Source organism: Sus scrofa, chromosome 13, assembly GCF_000003025.6.
Source record: "Sus scrofa isolate TJ Tabasco breed Duroc chromosome 13, Sscrofa11.1, whole genome shotgun sequence".
Lineage (NCBI taxonomy): Eukaryota > Metazoa > Chordata > Mammalia > Artiodactyla > Suidae > Sus > Sus scrofa.
Window position 1 is genome coordinate 71552562 of NC_010455.5, and position 16230 is coordinate 71568791.

Here is a 16230-nt window from a genome sequence, read left to right on the forward strand (position 1 = left end):
GGTTTATAGCAGCTTGATTCATAACTGCCAAAACTTGGAAGCAACTAAGATATCCTTCAGTATGTGGATGGACAAACAGTAGTACTTCAGACAGATTAATCAGTGCTAAAAAGAAATGCGCTACCAAGCCATGAAAGGACACAGAGAAAACTTAAATACATATTGTTAAGTGAAAGAAGCCAATGTGAAAAGGCTAGGAAATTTTCATGGCGTGTCCATGTAGGTTCATCAACTGTAACAAACACACCATGCTGGGGGTGGGGGGCGATGTTCATGGCCAGGGAGTCGGGGGGAAGTGTTGGGGAGCTCTGCACTTTCCACACAGTTTTGCTGTGAATCTAAAACTGATCTAGGAGTTCCCGTCGTGGCGCAGTGGTTAACGAATCCGACTAGGAACCATGAGGTTGCGGGTTCGGTCCCTGCCCTCGCTCAGTGGGTTAACGATCCGGCATTGCCGTGAGCTGTGGTGTAGGTTGCAGACGCAGCTCGGATCCTGCGTTGCTGTGGCTCTGGCGTAGGCTGGTGGCCACAGCTCTGATTAGACCCCTAGCCTGGGAACCTCCATATGCCGCAGGAGCGGCCCAAGAAATAGAAAAAAAAAAAAAAAAAAAAAAGATAAAACTGATCTAAAAGGTAAACTCCATTAAGAGTGAATAAAGGGAGAACGCATACAGGAGGTCCGCCAGCCAACTCTGCAGAGTCAGCCCTGGTGAAAGGCTCTCCCTGAACCCTCAGCCTTGCGCTGAAGGCTGGGGCCACATCTCCCGGTGGGAGAAATGGTGGAGCCTGGGGAGCTGACATCATGGAAAACAGGGTTTCCTTCAGTCAGAAGCAGAGAAAGTACACAATTCCTGAGAAACCCTCACCACTAACAGGACCTGAGAATCAGTCGTGACCCCGACCCAGAAGCTTCCTGCCCTTGAGGCTCCTGGGAGCTCCACTAACCAATCGACCCCTTCATAGATGGTTCTCAGGAAAGCTGTGGAGTTTTCCTGTTGGAGCCCTTGCCATTTTAATAGGAAATTTGAATTTGAAAATTTCCTGTTAAAATGTCTACAAAGAGGAGTTCCCACTGTGGCCACAGTGGGTTAACGATCTAGCTTGTCTCTGTGGCAGTGCTGGTTCAGCCCAGCACAGTGGGTTAAGGACCCAGTGTTGCCACAGCTGTGGCTCAGATTTGATCCCAGGAACCTCCATATGCCTCAAGTGTGGCGGAAAAAGAAAAATAACTAAAAAATCTGGTTATTAAAAAATAAATGTCTACAAAGTCTTTGATACTCTCCCTTTGAGGTATAAAACCAAATTCCCTTCCTTTTGAGTGTGAGCTAGACTTAGAGATGCACTTCCAATAGAGAATGGCGGAACCAACCCTGTGCCCTTGGACACCAGTGCTTGAAAGGCCTGGGCTACCTACTCCCTCCCCCCATCAGGAGGATACCCAGGCACTCCCGGAAAAGGTCTCGGGACAGGAGATCAGCAAGGAAGGGAGGCCTCCAGCCAGCAGCCCAGTTGACATCTCAGAAGCGTGTCCTCCAGCCCCAGTCCAGTCTTCAGATGAGTGTAGCCCCCAGCCGAGATCCTGACTGCATAATCCAGCACCAGACCTGCCTGGCTAAGCTACTCCCAAGGTCTCTACCCATGGAAACCAGGACATAATACATGGATGCATGTTACTGCCTTAAGCTGCTAGTTTGGAGAATGATTTGTTGTGTAACAGCACTAGACAAACATTTCCCAATGAAAACCATACTTCCTCAGAACACAAGTTACTCTGGGAGTGCTCTGGCAGGTGTTTGGGTATATAAGTAACCATCAGAAGCCTGAAAGTAACCACTAGTAGGCTGGAAGGAGGACAAGGCTGTCCAGACACAAAGCCGGCTGAAGAAGCATTCAAGGGCCTAGGGATACTGTGGGAAGAGGCAGGCCCGATGGATCCCGCCACCGGCCCCACACCAGCTACAGGCTGACACAACACACCCTGGCCAAGAGCAGGCTGGGGCCTGGAAGGTCAGAGGGCAGGCAGCCAGCAGTTGGGGAGGTGACAGGAAGCGGAGAGTGTCGCCAAGTCTGCAAGTCCTTGGTGCAGATTCCACCAACCCCTGGACTTCAGAACAATGCAATGATCGTGAATTTCAGGATAGTGTCTGCAAAGCACCAAACCCCAAGGCTTTCCTGAGTGGGCTCTGGACAGCTGCACTGGTCACAGGCTCTGAAGCTGGCCCTGGGTGGGCAGAGGCTGGGGAGGGGCAGGGGCGGAGAAGGAATTCTACCACTTTCAGGAAAAATAGAACAGGTCTTTGTGAGCAGCTTTCACATTCACCACTCTCCTTTTTGCCTTTTTCTAGAAAGGCTTCTTCGGGATTGTTAAGATGGCCTGAAACTCGTTAAAAGTGTTTTCTGGGAAATTCTAACTAAGGTCCCCTCTCACCTTCTGGCAACAAAATCATTCTCTTGCCCTGAAATTGCCTCCCCACCCAGCTCAGCCCTTCATGAAGAACATACTGTAGTTTCACACTCTCGCCACCAGGTGGCGACGGCACGCGTTGAAATAGCTAAGCAAAGGTGAGCAGGTCCTAATACTCTAAAGCAGGGTGTGGCGTGTTGACTCGCTTCAATTCCCCTCCCTGGGGAGGTGCCCTATCTCCCCACCACCTGTGCTCCTACCTACTCTACCTCTTATTTAGAATCAGCTCACTTTTTTAAAATGTACGCAAATGACTTTAACAAGCAAAGTGTATGTTCCAAGTTAGCTTAGAAAAAGCAGCCTTACCTACCCTGCACAGGCGGCCGCCCAACGTAAGTTCACAGAAGATGCAGCGACGGCTGGCTTCTGACCAGGTGCGTGTGCTGAGCCGAAGAGACCAGCGCCGGGAGGCGGGTGTCGGGTCTGCAGGTCCTGAGACAGAAGCCCTCCGACTCCGGGGCGGAAAGCCACTCCTGCGCCCTAGAAGCCCGAGAAAGCAGCGCCAGGTCCACGCCTGCGGCATTCAAGTTTCACGCTTCATTTTCCCACTTTACAGACGCGCTCACTGAGGCCGAGAGAGGCTGGGACTATGCCCAGACCGTCGGCTGGCGCTGCACAACAGGCTCAGACGCCAGGACCCAAAGAGCCTTGCTGATGGAGGCGCGGGCCTGTAAAGACGCAGCGAGTGATCCTACAGCCGGGTCCGTCTGCGTCTGCCCTTCGCCCAGATGCCAGGCTTGTGGCAGAGAAGGGCTGACTCAAGACAGCTAATCAAAAATCCACGTTGGGCGAGGGAGAGCGGGGGGCGAGGGGCTGGGGTATTTATAGGATAACACTGCGGCTGCGCAGAGGGGGCGGCAAAGGGCGATAAGGAAAAGGTGAAGGATCATGCACCTGCTCCACCGTCCTCACAGGCCGAAGGCGCAGAATAAAAAGGCCACTTTAGAATCTTCCTAGAGTGGAGTTTGGGGCCTCTAATGTCAAAAGTCAAGGGGCAGACACACGCAGGCCCTGTAGGAAGTCCTGTGGTCCTAACCAGGTTCACTTGGCCTGAGATCAAACTGGACACAGCTGACTCTGAGTTCCCCCCAACAACTCAGGCAGACACCTCTCTGTTTAGGCTCAGTGTGCCTGGGGGATGGGCAGCAATGATGGGAATCCCCAACCGCAGGGCAAGTGGTGCAACTAACACCCTCAGGTTCACAAGCAGGGTTTCTGGGGGGTTCACTCATTCCCCCCAACACCCTCCACCCCAGGGCCACATAGGCTAAAAGTGTTCCATGACAATATAGACCTCTTAATTGCCTTTGCTTCTGAGAGAAGGAAAAATTGCTTCAGGAAGATAGTAAACCCCTCTAGATCAGGGGAGGGGGATCTGTTCCTGCTTTTCTCATTATTTCTGTCCTAGCCATGGACCACCTGAAACCACCTGAGACCCTTGCCCAGCTTTGTCAGGCCTGCTCTGTGAACAGCGCCCAGGACAGTCCCGGAGGAACTGCTTGGCTCAGAGACAGACTCACAAGCAACCAGCAGTGCCACGAACTCAGCTGGGGGAGCGGGTCAAGGAGAGCATCCTGGAGGAAGTCACACCCTAGGTGGATCTGAAAGGGTGGAGCCTGCAGGTAAAATGTAGGAGAGGGCTCTGGAGAGGTGTGTGGTGGGCAGGGGGTGATGAGGCTGACCTGCCCTGAGCTTCCTGTCACGCAGCGATGACAGGGAGGCTGGAGAGGAAGCCAAAGAGGACCCTGCCAAGGAGCTGATTTTAACCTGAAGACACTGCATTTTGAGAGCAGCGAGGGCAACTTTTGCAGCCAGAGGCTGAGCCAGGCCCCAGGATGCAGCCGTCCTGGAGAGAAGTGGATTGGTGGGAGCCCAAGGGGATGTGGTCCTCCAAGGTGACAGACAGCTGTTACATCTGCTCCTGGGTGTCAGGCACAAGTGTGTCCTAAGCAGCAGTTAATGGGTCTGCTCTTCTGACTTTCAGAGTAAGACATTTCATAAAGGCATATAAAACATAAAAATAAGGTGATTTTTAGGTCCTGCTAAGTGCCCTGGAAGAGGAGTCCTAGTGGAAGAGGAAGAGGAAGCGGTGCCTTGGGCGGGGAGAGAAGATGTGGACTCGGGATGGGCACCTGTCATCTGCTGGGAAGGGTCCAGTGACAGAGGAAGGGAGTAGGAGGGGCCATGTCCTTGAGGCCATGGAAGGGGCAGAAGGCAGAGCCTGGGAGCTGAGTCTTTCCCCCTACCCTGTCCTCTTGCTGCTATAACACAGCAGACATAACCGCTGACAGCAGCTCTTCTCACCCCTCACTTCTTTGGGACAGAGAGGACACGTGGCTCTGGGTGGGCAAGGCTGTACCCCTTCCCAAGGCCCCGGGAAGAGCTCACTTCCTCCTCAAGTCAGCAATCCCAAGCACCTCAATGTCCCCTTCCACTGCACCTCTGGCTTCCTCTTCTGCCACCAGCTGTAGAAGGCTCTCTGCATCTGAGGGCCCCCATGTTCAGACTGGCCTCCTGGAAAGCCGCCATCTGTTAGGGGCAGCTGTGCCGTAAAACAAAGCACAGGCACAGCCTTGGGGTCAGGCTGAGGGGTGGTGGGGGCTAGTCCTAGGAATTCCTACAGGAGCAGGACCCCTTGCCCTATAGCAGATGGGAAGGAAGGACACACACACACACACACACACATGCCAGAATAAGGGGTCCTGAGCATGTTTACAGACATGTTTACAGGCAGGAAGGGAGGTGACTTAGCAAGGGTCCTGATGAGGCAGGAGCAGGGATGTGTGATCAGCCAGGCCAGCCAGTTCCAGCAGCCCTGGAAGGAGCAGCCCCTCGGAAACCCGGCTGGCTGCCCCCACTCTGCCCCCAAAAAGGCCTGTTGCGAGAGATAAGGAGAGCAGGTCAGGCCCTGATGCCCAGGATCCCTGAATAAATGTGTGTCCAGAGTGCAGCCGTGAGTGCTGATGATAGGCAGGTGTATCCATGGGTGGGAAAGGAGGTTTCGAAGAACATGGGCCGCCTGTGGCCCTATTTGGGTAAGAAAATGATACCCGCAGCAAAGAAATAACAGATAGTCTTGCTGGGTGTTGGGGGTGAAGATAATTTTTGCTGTCTTCTTCCTACTCATCTGCACAGTCCAGTTTTTCCACAAAGAGGTGCACTATGACAGGAGATAAGCACCCACACTCTCCAGCAGTCCTAGGCAAGGGATGTTTATCACAATTTGTTTTACCAAAGCGGTATTATCTTACACTTGCATGCAGTCTACTCTTGTCACTCAGCTATACCAAGTAGAAATTCCTTCAGTATAATTCTTAAGAGTTTTACTTCATTGTGTGGGATATCTGTATGGTATTCCAAGCTGACAAGTGCCAGTATGTCTCCCTTTGGTTCCCATTTTTTGCTCCCATTAGCAACACTGTAACACACACCTCTGGGTATTTACAAAGGAAATGGCAGGTGTTCTGAGAGCAGAGGGCTGCTGGCAGTGCTGCTGTGGCAGGTACACTAGGAGGTACCCTGTGCAGTGAGGGTCAGACTAAGGAGGATAGGTCTCAACTGCTGATGGAATGAACCCTTTGTAGCGCAGCCATTCATTGGCTCACGCAGGCAGTGGCACGGCTCCCTGCTGCGGGATGTGCAAGTGCTGGCCCAGCACTGAGACAGGGCCACCGAGAGGCTAAGAAGGCTGCAGCTCTCCAGGGAGCACTCCATGGGAGAAGCAGGTGATAAACACACACATGAATGAGGTCAGCTCCGTGCCCTGCAGGACAGACACCCGCTCTCTGTTCTACATGTGAGGAATGCTCCTGGGGGTCTGGGTGAGGGGGTAAAGCGCCCTTGCCCCCTGCCCTTGACCTCTGCCTGGCCACTGTGACCCCCACTACTGCCACCTACTACAGGAATAAGGATCAGTGGGAAGATGTGCAGGCTTCCCCCTCCTCCCAAGCTGGGGTGATACCTGGCCCTGCTCACAGTCCGGTGTCCCCTCAGCTGGTGGCATGGCCACTCTGGGCTTCAGTTGCACTTTCCAGCCTGAACCCTCTGAGTTTTAGGGGGTTTAGAACCCCCAGACTGGGGACCTGAGACCCTCTTCTCAGGTTTGACATCTGTGGCCGACACTGGCCCTGACCAGGGGGATGGCCAGGGGTCCCCTTCCTCTCCTCTGCAGCTGCCACTCTGGGCTCCTTTCCTGGGCCCTTTGGTTGCTAGAACCCCTTCTATTTATTCCCAAAGCATTGCTACTCCCCAGGGGCTCCCACACCTCAGAACCCCCCACCTCACCACAGGTGCAAATATTGCCATCTCTGCAAACACCTTACAAAGTTAATATTTCATATTATTGACAGTTTATAACATAATAAAATGAATATATTAATGCTTCATCTTCATAATTATAATATTTTACTGTTAGGCTTGATTTTAACTCCTATAATTGAATTAGGAGTTCCTGTTGTGGCTCAGGGGAAACGAATCTGACCGGTATCCATGAGGACACAGGTTTGATCCCTGGCCTCGCTCAGTGGGTTAAGGATCCAGTGTTGCTGTGAGCTGTGGTGTAGATTGCAGCAGCAGCTTGGATCTGGCATTGCTGTGGCTGTGGCGTAGGCCTTCGGCTACAGCTTTGATTCGACCCCTAGCCTGAGAACCTCCATAAGTCGAGGGTGCGGCCCTAAAAAAACAAACAAAACAAAAAAAGAAGGATCAGGAAGTGTTAAAAGGCACTGAAAATGCAACAGACCCCCCCTCCTCTTGGAAGCCTCCTCCACCTCCTGGGACAGGGTTTTCCCACACATCCTGTAGTGAGACTCATGGAGGCAATGGGGTACAGTGGGATGTACAGTGGGACCCCCGCCTCCGTAAATGGGGGCTGACCTGTGGTTCTGTGCACAAGGCCCCAGGACGCCTCAGGACCAGCTCCTGGAGATAGGCCCTCCGGGGCTGCATGCTGGATAAGCCAGGCTATTTTCATCATTTCCTTCCTCCCACTCAGGCAGGAGCCACCATCTGCTGCACCACATAGAGCAGCCACTGCACCCTCAGCCAGAATAGTTCAGGACACAGAAAGGGGTGCCCAACAGCAGGCCTGCCAGGTAAGTGGCCCTCATCTCCCAGCACCACCTCCTACATGGTAGGGCCTCCCAGGGGTGGGAGGCGGGGAGCAGATCCAGGTCCTGCAGGAAGGAAGCCAGCAGGCAAGTCCAGCCTCTGTCCCTCCTTCATTCCCCTAGAGAGGATGGGAGTGGGGGGTATTTGCTCTGTGACGAGATTGATTAGTTTATTCAACCAACTCATTGGAAGCCTGCCCCGAGCCAGGCCCTGGAGGGGGAGTTTGTCTGCAGCAGGGGAAACAGCCCCCACTGAGTCCCAGAGGAAAGGCAGTGAACCTGGCAGAGCCAGGCTCTTGAGATTGAGTGCTTGGTCTCTGGGCAGCCATGCACAAGTCACTCTCCCTCTCTGGGCCTCAGATTTCCAACTTAAGGGAGAGCCTTGCTTTCCAGGTGGAGCCTCTTCTGGGTACCCATCCCTATGTCCTTTCCACATCCTCACCCAGCGACTGTCTACACCAGGGACCATGTGAACTCTCTGCCCTGGCCAAGCTGTGTGGTCTGTGGCATGAACACCATCTGCCAGACCCTGACTTAGGCGCTGGGGGTGGGGACTGGGCACAGTCTGGGAGACCCTCTTCAGACCCTTCCCAGGCTCTGGGGGCAGAGGCTAGGGCCAGGGCTCTGATCATTTAGCAGGCATCTGCTCCCCCCAACCCTGAGCAGGGGTTGGGGTCTCTGCTAGGGGACAGCAGGGCCCTCCCCTGTCCCAAGAAGGGACTAAGCCCCACCCCCTGCCCCCAACACAGCTGAGCGTCCTGCCTTCTGAGCTTCCGGGGAGGATCAGCTGGCCTGGGTCGTCGTGCTTCACTTCCCTGTCCCCACCGCCCACCTCCCGGAGGAGAAGCCGAGGCCTGAGAGGGAGGTGAGTGGTCCTTTGTCCGGTCGGGTCCCACGGATCCTCAGGATAGGGTGCAGGCCCCAGTACTACCACCCCATCTCACTACCAGTTGTCCCCGCAGCCCACCTGCCCGATGCCGGCGTGGGCGGCTCTGTTGCTGCTCTGGACGGCCGTTCAGGCGGCCGAGGACTGCCCGGCCGCCTGTAGCTGCCGCACCCTGGGCACCATGGGGCTGGAGGTGGACTGCCAGAGCCGGGGACTCGCGGCCCTGCCCGCCCTGCCGGCCCACACGCGCCACCTCCTGCTGGCCAACAACAGCCTGCGCTCCGTGCCGCCCGGCGCCTTCGACCACATGCTCCAGCTGCAGACCCTCCAACTGGCGAACAACCCCTGGCACTGCGACTGCGGCCTCACGTACTTGCGCCTCTGGCTGCAGGACCGCGCCCCGGGGGAGCTGCCGCGCGTGCGCTGTGCGAGCCCCGGCCACGCCTCCGGCCGCGCGCTCAGCCAGCTCAGCGGCTCAGAGCTGGGAGCCTGCGGCTGGAGTCTCCGGGCGTCCTGGGCGTCCCCGGGTGGGCCGTGGTTGGACGTGGCGCTGGCCGTCGTGGCCGCGCTGGGCCTGGCTCTGCTGGCGGGCCTGCTGTGCACCGTCTAGGCCCTGGGCGGTGCTACCGCCCCCGGAGCCCAAAATAAACCGGCAGCTCAGAGATGGGTTTCCCATTAGTACCGGAGCCTGGCTCCTTCTGGAAACCAGCGTCCCTCAGTTGGGGCTTCTCTGTTGTGCACCCGCTCCAAGTTCCTAGTGCCATGATTTGTCCCACCTCCACGCCCCTCTCCAGGCACCTGCAGTTCCACAATCTCTCGACACCCCTAGCCCTTCCCCTGCGCCTGCGGGTCCTGGGAGACTGGGTCCTGGGATACCCTCTCAAAGGGACAGCATCTGCTTCCTACATGGCCTCTCGCAGCCCAGACCAACCTCCCGTCAACATCCAGCCCCTCTCCAAGCTCCAGGAAACCTTGTCTTCAGACACAGCAGTGAGCAGAGAGGACGCATGGACCCCAAGTGGAAGGCGAGGGGCTATACCTGTCTCTGTGACAGACAGGCCTTGGAAGGCACATCACTGTTTCCCAAATGGCCTTTGACTCTCTGTTCTGTCCATGAGGGCACCCCATCTTTTGTCATCTTCTGCTCTCTCTCTCTCTCCTTTTCCTCCTCTGCACTCTTCCCCAGAAACAAAACAACAAATTCCTCCCTTTCCTGTGGAAGCAGCCCCCCGTCTTCGTGCTAGGGTCAGACACCCTCAAGGTCTGAGCTCTCCCCTACCCCCAAAAAAAGTCACCCAAATCTCCAAACAAGAGAGAAGAATCTGGTGCCAGCAGTTCAGTAATACTTTTCTCCACCATATCAGATAACAACCAAATCAATTATACCAAGGTCCCCCTCTCAAGGAGGGCCAAGTGACAGACCTGTGGGTCAGAGGGTGACACAGGAAGGCCAAAGGGACACAGAGCAGCACTGGAGGTCACTGGCCCATAGAGGTGAGGCTGGAAGAGGAGCCCAAACTTGGGGCAGGTGAACAGAGGGAGTGGTAGGGACTTGAGAAGCCACAGTGCCTGCCTTCCACCTGGCGGCCCAGCTGAATGTTGCCATGTGGAGAGGTGCACCAGGTGCCTAGTGTTCCATTTCTCCAGAGAGGCTGGGAAACTAGATTTTTACATAGAATCTCTGAATTATTCAAGTATTGGCAACTAAATTTAATTTTTTTAAAATATACTTCAACAAATAAAAACATATTAATTGACAAGAATAGTCCACAGGCTGAGAGTTTGGTTTCTGCCTTAGGAATGAATCATCTGGCATCCACTTGCAGGGCACTTAGTATGTGGGAGGCCCTGCATGAAGCCACACAAAGGGGTCTTTTTCTGCAAACTGGGTGAGGAGGTACTGTCTTTCTGGACCATGTGGAGGGGCACTCAGGCCCAGGCTCATAGTCACTTCACAGGCACAGGCAGGTCCTCTGGGCCCCGGCCTTGGTATCCCATCTCAGAGTCCAGGAGTGGGCCTGGTGCCCTCTGAGTTTACTCAGGTCTGGGCAGTCCCCTGGGGTGGGCAGAGGCAAGGGAGGGACAGCCTCGCCCGGGTCCGAGCTCCTGGGGTCGTGGGAGCCTGGCTCAGACTGGCCTGGGGATGGGCTTTTCTTCCAAGGTCTCCTTGCCTTCAGGGAGAGCAGGCCATTCATACAGCAGGACTTTCTCGTCCCTGCAAAGATGGTGGCAGGTGCCTGGAGAGCAGCCCATCTGGAACATCCAGGCTCCAGGACTTCCTGACTCTGGCAGTGAGAAACAGGAGACACTGCCCCAGCCCTTAAGTTTACAGACACATACACCCCTGCCACCGCACACACATGCACATGCACATGCACACACTTTAACATGCACCCTGGGGCTTCCCAGGAAGGGAGGCGGGCAGCACAGGAGCTGGTGTCCCACATGAGGAAACTAGGCTCTGACAGAGAAATATCTCGTCCAGGGTCACTAGCCAGTCCAGGGAGACCTGGGGTTAGAGTGGAGGTTGGTCTGACCCCCCAGTGTCAGTCTGTCCTGAGCAGGAGGGACAGATGGGGGCCATGCCCTCCCCATCAGCAGAGACCCCCCTATTATTTTGGGGGGCTATGGATTCGTGGACTTTGGGATCAGGGCCCTGATCCAGGCACTCAGCAGCTCCTTGAGCCTACTGTGTGCCTGGCTCCGCGCCCCACGCTGGTCGGGGCGATATGTGTGTTGGGGGGGGCGGTGTAGGGGAACAACCCAGACCTGCCAGGGCATCTCAGGTCCTGACTTGGAATAATAGCCTGCCTGCCCAGGACCACAGGGCACACGAACAGACTCCCAGCCCTGGGCATGTTGGCGCACCTGAAAAAAATCAAGGGTAGAGGGCTGGCAACACATCCCTCCCAGGCATGGAGATGCATGAGGGATACTGGGCTTGGTCCCCAACCACCTCCCCAACATAAAGCCAGCTGAAGGAGCCTGGGGCCCAGAGAAGTTCACAGGTATCCCTGAGGCCCTGATTGCTTCTTCATGGTAGGAGGTGGGGGTGGGGATCCCCTCATGGGTCTGAACAGAGGGAGGGTCTCAACGGGGCTCCAAGCAATGGGCAGTGGGCAGGCCTGGGGGCCAGTCAGGGGAAGCCATCCAGGAGGGTGACACATTTGTAGAGAGGAGGCCCCTCGGCATGCTCTGGGCTCCAAGCTGAGAAAACCAGTCTGGGGCCATTGGCTCATTACAGAAACGTTTAATGGTTTAGGAATGTGTACGCTCTGGCTCTGCGAAGTCTCCATAAAGGCAACGTTTCCATGTTTTAAAAAATAGATTTGATATAAAGATTCATATATTCATAAATAGGCAATGTGAAAAACCCAAATGCAACGGCATCCTTGCGCTGAGGCCCTCCCCACCCCTGTCCAGGTGCAGGGTCAGAGGTCCCTGAGGCCCCGGCCCGGCAGCCCCCCAGAGTGGAGGGAACTGAATTCAATATGAATTAGGAGCTTCCTCCAGCTCCACGCCTGCTGGGGCCCGTGTCCCTGGGGCACCTCACACCCCCACCCCCACTCCACCTTCTGGCTCAGGAGTCAGGATCCCTATTCCTTGCCCGCCAGCTCCTCCTCCTGTGAGTGTAAAACACCTGCCCCTCCGGTCCCCCTTCAGCCCAGGCCACAGACCCCTCCTCCAGTCTGGTGGCTGGGACACTTCCTGGCCCTCCTTCCCCCACTGCTCCTGTTCCTGGGTAACTTATAAACAAAGGAGATTAAGCCACTCTCCTCTGGCTGGGAGAGGGGGCAGACGAGGCTGCCTGTGTTGTCTTACACATCCCCATTTTCTCTTACCCAAGTCCAAGTCCCCATTTGACAGGGTACTAAGGCTCAGAGGTGACCAGCCCCCCCTGGCCAGCACACCTTGAGCACTAGCCTGGGTCTGAGGCTGGGGCAGGGCAAGCCTTTCTGCAGAACCAGGAACCTCGCAGGCAGGTAGGCAGGCAGATGGTGGGGTTGGAACTCCTTGCCAGAGGGCATGATGAGCTGGGGACTAGCTGGGGCCAGTCCTCAGCTGTCAGCTGGTCATTCTTGGGGCTCTAAGGGACACGAATACAAGGGCAGGGTCAATAAACAGGGGAAGCACAGAAGGGTCGGCCTAGACAGAGGGCTCCTGGGAGCAGAAGGTGCTGGAGAAGCCTGTGGAGCTTTGGAGGCCTTAGACAACTGCCTGAGGGCACATCAACCCTGGAAGGTGTCAGAGTTGGGGAGGGACCACAAGGGACCTCTCACAGCAGCCTCTGACCACAGCAGGAGGGTGCTTGGGGCCATGGAAGCCCAGGCCAAGGTCAATCAGATGTCCAGGTGAGGGGATGGGGCCCGCGTGGGGAAGGGCAGGGGGCATGGTGGTAGGGTAGGGAGTAAAAGCAGGGAGCCCAAGGTGACCCGAGTTCTAGGCTACACTCTGAGAGCGAGGCTGCTCCATGCAGAGGATGGGTAGCAGGAGATCCCGAGGTCCTAGGCTCTGACATCTTGGGACTGTGAAGGTGGCAGGGAGGGAAGCGATGTTACCTTGGTTCTGGATGAGGAAGGGGCCACAGTGAGGGGCTCCTTTCCTTGCAAGTAACCCTGTGCTGGGATTCAGGGCACAGGGGGATGGCTCGAGGTCCAAGGTGGCAAACGAACCCTGTCACCAGTCAGCTGCCCACTGCTGTGACCATGCCCAGGGCTCCCTCTGAAGGAGGCGGGGAGGGCCTGCCTCTTTCCAGAAGCCCTGAGATGCAACTGAAGGCCATGCCCAGCCCTGAGGCCCGGGGTCAGCAGGTAGGGCCAGCACCCATGTTTCCTGCCTGTACCTCCTGCCCCCAGCAGCAGCTCTCTGCAAGTGGTCTTCCTGAGCCTGGTCTTCCAGCTGGAGCCTAGGCTGAAAGCTGAGCTCTGCCCAAGCATGAGCCCCCAGCAGAGAGGCCCTGGGGCTGGAGGACCTCTGACCTTGGCCTGAAGGGGCCCCCTCTGGGCAACCCCCCAGTGCAGGCACTTTCTACTGTGCAGGTGGAAGGACGGGGCCCATCCCATCAGCGAGGCCACAGAGGACGACAGCCACGCAGCCTTCTTACTCCCAGTCCCTACTTCACTCCCCGCCCCCAGGAGGCTGATCCCTTCAAGGCAGACTCTGCCCAGAAGCTCCTGGCCCAAGCAGGTCAGCATCCCACCCCTCCAGAACCAGGCTCAGCGGTTCCAAGGCTGTGTCCTGGCTGGAAGGGAGCCACCAGCCCCATCCAACCCCACCTCCTGGGGCTGCTGTGCAACGTCTGGCTTCCTGCTCTGCAGCCAGGCCTACCTGAAAGGGGGTCAGCCAGACAAAGTGCTGGCCAGGAAGGCTGTGCGGCTGCCTCTGGGCTGGTTCTCTCTGGTGAGGCCTCATCCTTGGCTCCAAGAGCAGTTTATTTTCTGGGGCCCCACAAGGGAGGTCTGAGGGACTGAACCTGGCAGAGGAGGAGAGCCTGGGATTGGTGTAGGAGGACCACCTGCCACCGCCCAGCCCCGGTCTCTGAGCTGCAGCAGTGACCCTGCGGCCCTGCTGTCCCGCCCTAGTGCCCAGTGTACTTGGAGGCCACTGAGGGTGGGTGGCCAGGGGCATGAACTGGCCAGACCCAGGACTGCAAAGCCTCACCTCCTCCATCTGGGAAACTCAAACATTGACTGGGAGTCTGCAGGTAGAGGTGAGAGTGGGCAACCTGAGGGCCCCTCTCGGCCCCAGGCCTTGGGAGTACAAGCTCTTCCTCTTCCCTAAATGTCCACACTCCCCTCCTACCTCAAGCTTCTGAGAGCCAGAGCTAAAGGACTAGCTGGTTTTGCAACCTCAATGGCACAACTTTGGGCTCAAGCCAACAGATGGTCTGCACTCAGCTGTGGGCTGTGACCCACGCTTATGCCAGTGAAAATGAGAAGCTACATGGAAAACGTGAGGCAGGAGCCGAGCTGCAGGGCGCCTGTGAACTGAGGGCTGGCAGTGAAGAAAGGGGGGAGCCAGGGCCCCCCTGGGCCTGTGCTCAGGAACCAAGTCTGCTGGGCCCAGGGCTCTGGCTGGAATGACCCGGGGACCCAGGGCACCAGCCACATTCCTGGAAAGCGACAAATGCCGCAGCCTCAGGTGTGAAATGGTCAGAAAGAGGGCACGTGGGGTGGGTGAGGCCCATGCCGGCAGGCTCCAGCCAGTCCTGGGATGCGAAGCGTGCCGACAGCCGCTGGCTGCGGGATGGGACCCACATCCTACCCTGTGCCAATGGGTCTCCTGCAGGAGAAGTCCTGCTTCTTCTGTCCTGGAGGGAAGCCTTCCCATCAACCATCCAGGCCACAGGATGGATAATTCCAGGACTTTATCCGGCTGGTGCCCTGGAGGGCCAGCTCTGGGGGGCTGGGCGTAGAGGCCAGAGGGCAAGAGCAGGTGGGGCCCCGCCTGCCTGCCCTGCGCCCGGTCAGCACCCACAGCCCCAGGTCTCTCCGACATCCTTGCTGTCCAGCTGGATATGGTCAGTGCCCTTCTCGCTGAGCAGAGGGCCCCCATGCCTCATGACCAGCTCCGTGGCCACCCTCACGAAGGCCTCCTCCACGTTGCTTGAGTCCTTGGCCGACGTCTCGATGGCGCACAGGATGTCATAGTGCTCTGCCAGGCTCTGTGCCTCGGCTAGCGGCACTTCCCGCAGCTCGCTGAGGTCCGACTTGTTCCCTGGGAGGAAGCAGGGGAAGTGAGGCCAGGGCGCCAGGCAGGTGCAGCTACAGATAAACAGATAAACACAGTGCCCGGGAGGCCGAATTTTAACACTCTCACCCCATCCTTCAGCCCCTCATCTTATCTCTTCCCTTATCTTTGCCAGAGGCCTCTATCCTGTGTCGCTTCTTCCTAAGAAACAGAAACAGTACAGTTTGATGAAAAGCACAGGGCACTCAGAGCTGAAAGGAAACCTGGCTACAGATGTCAGCTTCCTGTCACCTGCTGTGTGACCCTTGGGTAATTCAGTTCACCTCTGGTCTCAGCCTCCTCATCGAGGACGACATCTTCAGCGGCTTAGGGATTAAATGACACAGTGAAGGTGGGCTGGCACCTAGCAGCACTCCATAAATGGCCAAGTTAAAGAAACCTGGCACTGCTAAATTTTTTGCTAAAATTTTGTTATTATGTTTATTATTTATTCTCTCCTGTTTTCTGTAAGATCATGGGTTTTATTTTGCTTTTCTGATAATAAAAGCAGACGACAGCTGCTCCTGAGAGCAATCCTTTGCCTCGTCTATGAGGTGTGAGATGTTCATTATGTTCTAAATAATCTGGTCAGCTACTTTTTGGCCCAATTTCTAGAATAACTTTTTAAAGCCTCTAAGTGACTTAGTAATGTAGAAAGAACAAACTTAAAAAAATAGAAAAAAAAAAAAAAGATCAAAAAATAGATCTATAAAGATCTAAAATTTCTTTGGTAACCTGAAATGGTGCAGCAAACCAATTTCAATGTGTAGAACTTATCAGGGTCCTGATTTCCACAAACTGGAAAAAAAAAAAAAAAAAAAAAAAAAGCAAGGGCAATATTTATGAGCAGCTATAAATTGGAATATAGATCAGGTATTTGCTTATATTAAGCAAATGTCATTATTTTTTAGGTGTGAAAATGGTACTTCTGTTTGTTACATGTTTCTTAAGTGTTTGTAGCTGTACAGACTCACGCTAGAATATCTGCAGATGATTTGGTGTTGGGATTTTCCTCAAAATAAGGTGAGGTCAGGGAGAGGATG

General features: G+C 55.6%; 2 protein-coding genes across 6 annotated transcripts in view; one reads left to right on the plus strand and one right to left on the minus strand.

Moving 5' to 3' along the window:
* GP9 (glycoprotein IX platelet) lies at window positions 6207-12573 on the plus strand. Of its 5 annotated transcripts, none has more exons than XM_021068317.1 (3): window positions 6207-7557; window positions 8322-8437; window positions 8523-12573. In XM_021068317.1, the coding sequence occupies exon 3, from the start codon at window positions 8547-8549 to the stop codon at window positions 9066-9068; it is 522 nt and encodes a 173-aa protein (XP_020923976.1). In that variant the 5' UTR covers window positions 6207-7557; window positions 8322-8437; window positions 8523-8546; the 3' UTR covers window positions 9069-12573.
* RAB43 (RAB43, member RAS oncogene family) overlaps window positions 11689-16230 on the minus strand; it is a 32069-nt gene continuing 27527 nt past the window's right edge. Inside the window, exon 3 of the mRNA XM_021069416.1 lies at window positions 11689-15175. Within this exon, the coding sequence (XP_020925075.1) occupies window positions 14925-15175 (251 nt within the window). The 3' untranslated portion in view covers window positions 11689-14924. The remainder of the gene's footprint in view (window positions 15176-16230) is intronic.